Below are 5,877 nucleotides of genomic sequence, written 5' to 3' on the forward strand. Positions count from 1 at the left end.
TGTGTGTGTTTAGGTGTGTGTGTGTGTGTAGGTGTGTGTGTGTGTGTGTGTAGGTGTCGGTGTGTGTGTGTAGGTCTGTGTGGGTGTGTGTAGGTGTCTGTGTGTGGGTGTGTGTATGTGTGTGTGTGTGTGTGTAGGTGTATGTGTGTGTGTAGGTGTATGTGTGTGTGTCCGTGTAGGTGTCTGTGTGTGTGTGTGTCCGTGTAGGTGTTTGTATGTGTGTCCGTGTAGGTGTGTGTGTGTGTGTCCGTGTAGGTGTGTGTGAGTGTGTGTGTGTGTGTGTGTGTGTGTGTGTGTGTGTGTAGGAGTGTGTGTAGGAGTGTGTGTGTGTAGGAGTGTGTGTGTGTGTAGGAGTGTGTGTCTGTGTAGCAGTGTGTGTGTGTGTAGGTGTGTGTGTGTGTGTGTAGGTGTGTGTGTGTGTGTGTGTGTAGGTGTGTGTGTGTGTGTGTCGGTGTATGTGTGTGTGTAGGTGTATGTGTGTGTGTAGGTGTATGTGTGTGTGTAGGTGTTTGTGTGTGTGTAGGAGTGTGTGTGTGTGTAGGTGTGTGTGTGTGTGTAGGTGTGTGTGTGTAGGTGTGTGTGTGTAGGTGTGTGTGTGTAGGTGTGTGTGTGTGTGTAGGTGTGTGTGTGTAGGTGTGTGTGTGTGTAGGTGTGTGTGTGTGTAGGTGTGTGTGTGTGTAGGTGTGTGTGTGTGTGTACGTGTGAGTGCATGTAGGTGTGAGTGTGTGCAGGTGTGTGTGTAGGTGTGAGTGTGTGTAGGTGTGAGTGTGTGTAGGTGTGTGAGTGTGTGTAGGTGTGTGAGTGTGTGTAGGTGTGAGTGTGTGTAGGTGTGAGTGTGTGTAGGTGTGAGTGTGTGTAGGTGTGAGTGTGTGTAGGTGTGAGTGTGTGTAGGTGTGAGTGTGTGTAGGTGTGAGTGTGTGTAGGTGTGAGTGTGTGTAGGTGTGAGTGTGTGTAGGTGTGTGTGTGTGTAGGTGTGAGTGTGTGTAGGTGTGAGTGCGTGTAGGTGTGAGTGTGTGTAGGTGTGAGTGTGTGTAGGTGTGAGTGTGTGTAGGTGTGAGTGTGTGTAGGTGTGAGTGTGTGTAGGTGTGAGTGTGTGTAGGTGTGAGTGTGTGTAGGTGTGAGTGTGTGTGTGTGTGTGTGTGTGTGTGTGTGTGTGTGTGTGTGTGTGTGTGTGTGTGTGTGTGTGTGTGTGTGTGTGTGTGTGTGTGTGTGTTTCTCTCATATAGAAAAATATATTTATATCCTTACACAAATCAATGTGATTGCTTACGTATATTGCAATATATCATTTTTTGGTAATTTCCTTTCTTGTTTTTTATCATTCTCCTTAGTCATATGGAATCTTACTTGCATAGTATTGCAAGTAAAAGCAAAGGCAGCAATTATGATATTTCCTTGATGCCTTCGTGCTAAGTCCCATACCATCTATTTATTTTACATGAACATGTCCATTTTCACTTTTTATCTTGTGTATGTCTAGATCATATGCTTATTGTATTCTTTATCATTCAGTTCCTTCTTTCTTAAGCCTGTGTTGTTTTTCTTGCAAGTGTTGTTTCTCCAATAAAATTTAAAAAAAAATTGCTTTCATGCCAATATAAACCAAACAAATAATTTCCCCTTTTTGTATTTATCCCATAGCCATCAGGTTCTCTTGTGGTATATAACACAAAGACAGATTTTGTTTTCTGTGTGATATAAAATTTTATTAAACAAAAGATATACATGATTTATGATATTCTTTCAGATTTTTATAACTTTTTTCCCAGAGAAATTCAAGTGTTACGTCATTCACAATATTTGAAATCCTGCAACATCAATACTTGTGACAAAGTAAACCATTAATTACCATTAATTTTTAAATGTGAAATGCTGAACTAAGCCCAAGGAAAAGTTAAAGCTACATAAAGCCAATGGAACAATTGCCATTCATAAGTTCCTACCCTGCACCCTGAGACAAGGCAAAGGAGCATTGCTAAATACATCTACAAGTTCTTCAGATCACTTGTTTCTTTTGAAACTGATTAGACCTGTTTTTTTTATACTATGGACTAACATTCATTCAACATTCATCCAGCACCGACTATCCCCTAATGACGTAATACAAGAATGCCTCAATTCATGATAATAATAACAGTTACGGCTCTATTAGTGTTTGTAAACTACCAGTTAACTATCAATAACCTCCAAAACAATACTACTCCCATAATCCCCTCTTGTCTACAGATCAAATTTGCAATGTAGACATGAATAAGCCTTTTCAAGAAGTGAAGTCTCACTAAAGAGATACAGTTTTTAGCTAATTATGCAATGTAATAAAATTATAATAATTTCTTCACCACTGAACATTCTTCAAGTGAAAAATCAGAACGGAAATGCAGTTTATCATATCCCTTAACATGAAACTTCACAACCATCAAGGCTACATTTAATACATACAAATATATCATAAGATCACATTCCATATATGAGACCTATAAAGAGTGAAAACTAGCAAAGGGTGATAAAGGTATGATAAAGAGGACTGAGTTCCAGGCTAAAAGTTTTGTGATGGGTGTCAGGGTGCTTGAAACAGGGGCCCTTGGAGATCACTGTCCTATCGTACATGCTACCGGGGGTCTGATCTGAAGGATCCCTTTGACACAAGTGACTTACACAAGTCTCGTGATGGTTCTAAATGCTGAATATAAGGATAAATATATAATATCACTGGTAAAAAGATCACTGAAGATGTTTTCAAAGCACCTACTGATACCCCCTAGAGAGACTTAGAATCCCTAGTACTGCTGGCTTCCACTACATAATATGCTCTCAGTACTAGGGAGGAAAACACTAAGTTACACCTTGAGGTATCCAAAGCCTATTTCAATACAGTAACAGCTTAAGTAATATTGTGTTTATGGTGAGCCTCCATGGTTCAACAAGGGTCTACCCTCAGAATAAGTTACTTGGATCATTTGCAAGGTTAAAAGTTGCATCAACTTTCTACAGCCAAGGCAGATATCACTACTTTCAAAGACTAATCACAATACCTTTAGGGACTTGGGTGGTCCCTCACTATTATCACTTACCTCTTATTAAAGATAAATCATGATCATATGAACTCAGTTTTATATGTAAGTAAAAGTTACTTCATCATACAATTCATAATTCTTTTACATCATATTATTAGATAATTTTACTTATTATAAAACATCACTAGGTCATTTACCTACTTAATCCACACCGAGCTTTAGAATATGGAAAAAGAGTAATTCCAGTATCTCCACCTTTGTGGCAAAGGCCTACTATACAGAATTCCTCCAACAGAGGTTAGTCAATCACATTCCATACACTGGATAACCACAGCTGGTTTAACCAGCCGATCACTCAAGACAACCACCTGTCTCCCTAGCTGAAGTACATCACTGGATAAACAAGGCGTGTACAGGTATGACAATGTACAGAATATCCCCATGCCGTACCAAATACACTAAGTTTTAACACTGCATACCTAAACTTGACTACAGTGACCATAATGTCCGTACATGTTCCCATTGTGCATAGGCATACGGCTGTTGATATGACTGTGGAATGAATAGTTTCCCATTTTCCTCATACTCAATCGGCTTCTTATCAGTCTGCTCCAGGAAGTGGCTATTAAGCTGGTTACTCAAATTGGTGTTAATTTGCGCTGTCAAATTTGTATTGATCTGAGCTGTAATATTGGAGTTTAGTTGCGCTGTTAGATTCTGGTTAATCTGGGCAGTCAGATTGCTGTTAAGCTGAGTACTGAGGTTTGTAGGCAACTGGTTGTTCAGCTGCATCTTCTCAGGCAACTGCTTCTGTGACTCATACAGCCTCCTCTCACTGTGCACAAAACTGTGGCTGTTGAGGTGACTCTCATGTGTGAACCTCTTCTTACAAGTTGGACACTCAAACTTCTTCTCTTCGCGGTGTACAAAACTGTGGCTGATGAGGTGGCTCTGGTGAGTAAACTTCTTGCCGCAATCCTGACACTCATACCGCTTTTCCTCAGTATGGACGAACCTGTGACTGTTGAGGTGACTCTTCTGGGCAAACCTCTTGCCACAATCGTCACACTGGAACCTCTTCTCATCATCATGAACAAACCTTGTAGTGTTTGGGGGCACCTTCTGAGTGAACCTCTTGCCCCACTCTTGACACTCCAGTTTTATTTCTTCATTGTGCATGAATCTATGACTGTTAAGATGGATTTCTTGATTGAAACGCTTTCCACATACTTCGCACTCAAAACGCTTTTCTTCACTGTGCACAAACCTGTGGGTGCTTAAATGGCTCTCCTGGGAGAACCTTTTCCGACAAATTTCACACTCAAATCTTTTTTCCTCACTATGTGCAAATCTGTGGCTATTTAGGTGACTTTCCTTACCAAATCGTTTGCCACAAATGTCACACTCAAACTTTTTCTCGCTGTGCACAAACATATGGCTATTAAGATGGCTTATCATATTGAAACGCTTTCCACATAGGACACACTCAAATTTCTTCTCGTTGTGCACAAGCATATGGCTGTTGAGGTGACTTTCCATGTTGAATCTCTTACCGCAGAGCATGCACACAAATTTCTTCTCAGTGTTGTGAACTAGCATGTGGCTATGAAGATGGCTCTCCATGTAGAATCGCTTTCCACATGTCTCACATTCAAAGTTTTTCTCACTGCTATGCATCAGCATATGACTGTTAAGGTGGCTGTCCATGTAGAACCTTTTCCCACACAATAAACACTCAAATTTCTTCTCATTATGGACCAACATATGGCTGTTTAAGTGACTCTCCATGTGGAACCTTTTGCCACACAATAAACATTCAAATTTCTTTTCACTATTATGTACCAGCATGTGGCTGTTTAAGTGACTCTCCATGTTGAAGCGCTTGTCACATAAAGAACATTCAAACTTCTTATCATCATTGTGCACTAACATGTGGCTATTAAGATGGTTCTCCATGTTAAATCTCTTGCCACACAGCAGGCACTCAAACTTCTTCTCTTCACTGTGTACAAGCATGTGGCTATTGAGGTGGTTCTCCATGTTGAACCTCTTCCCACACAGCAAACACTCATACTTTTTCTCCTCACTATGTTTCAGCATGTGGCTGTTGAGGTGACTCTTCTGGCTGTACCTCTTTTTGCATTTTCCACACTCGTATTTCTTTTCTGTGTTGTGAACAAGCATGTGGCTGTTAAGGTGATTTTCCATTGTAAATTTCTTGTCGCACAACTTACATTCATACTTTCTCTCAGTCATATGCACAAGCATATGACTGTTCAGATAGTTCTCCATTGCAAATCTTTTACCACAAGTCTGACACTCAAACTTTTTCTCTCGGCTGTGTTCCAGCATGTGACCGTTAAGATGGCTTTCCATAGAAAACTTTTTTCCACAAATCTCACACTCAAACTTTTTTTCCTTGCTGTGCCACAGCATATGACTCGTCAGATGACTCTTCTGTGCAAATTGTTTACTGCATTTGTCGCATTCAAAGGGCTTCTCACTGGGCTTGGCTTCGATTTCCTTCTGATCAACCTTTAGGTTTGGTTGCGATGGGAAGTTTGAATAGAGAGACTCACTGTTGTGCACAAGGGGTTGTGCCCCCACAATGCCTGCCTGGTTCACAGCATGATACTTTCCTGGATAAGGGACATGTAGTCCTTCCATTATGGAGCAGGAACTCGAGATCTCGTTTGAGCGGTTTCACTCATTCCAAAAAAATTCCAATCTTTTCGCATAATTCGGTAATCTCACAACTTGTTGTCTTGCTATTCGATGTTCAACTTCAGTTTTGTACTCGTGTCGGAACATCAGTACTCTTGTTTCTGAAACAAATGTTTCCTGTTAGCTCAAGTTAACATAC

General features: G+C 40.7%; 2 protein-coding genes across 3 annotated transcripts in view; both read right to left on the minus strand.

Annotated features, from left to right (window-relative positions):
• The window catches only part of LOC113804863 (zinc finger protein 493), a 27,438-nt gene that overhangs the window by 11,173 nt on the left and 10,388 nt on the right, over positions 1-5,877 (minus strand). The gene's annotated exons all lie outside the window — the stretch shown is intronic.
• LOC113804862 (zinc finger protein 493-like) overlaps positions 1,680-5,877 on the minus strand; it is a 14,842-nt gene continuing 10,644 nt past the window's right edge. For both annotated transcript variants that reach the window (XM_070131278.1, XM_027355772.2), the window contains exon 2: positions 1,680-5,839. In XM_070131278.1, coding sequence (XP_069987379.1) covers positions 3,504-5,681 — 2,178 coding nt within the window. In that variant the 5' untranslated portion in view covers positions 5,682-5,839 and the 3' untranslated portion in view covers positions 1,680-3,503. The remainder of the gene's footprint in view (positions 5,840-5,877) is intronic.

Source organism: Penaeus vannamei, chromosome 2, assembly GCF_042767895.1.
Source record: "Penaeus vannamei isolate JL-2024 chromosome 2, ASM4276789v1, whole genome shotgun sequence".
Lineage (NCBI taxonomy): Eukaryota > Metazoa > Arthropoda > Malacostraca > Decapoda > Penaeidae > Penaeus > Penaeus vannamei.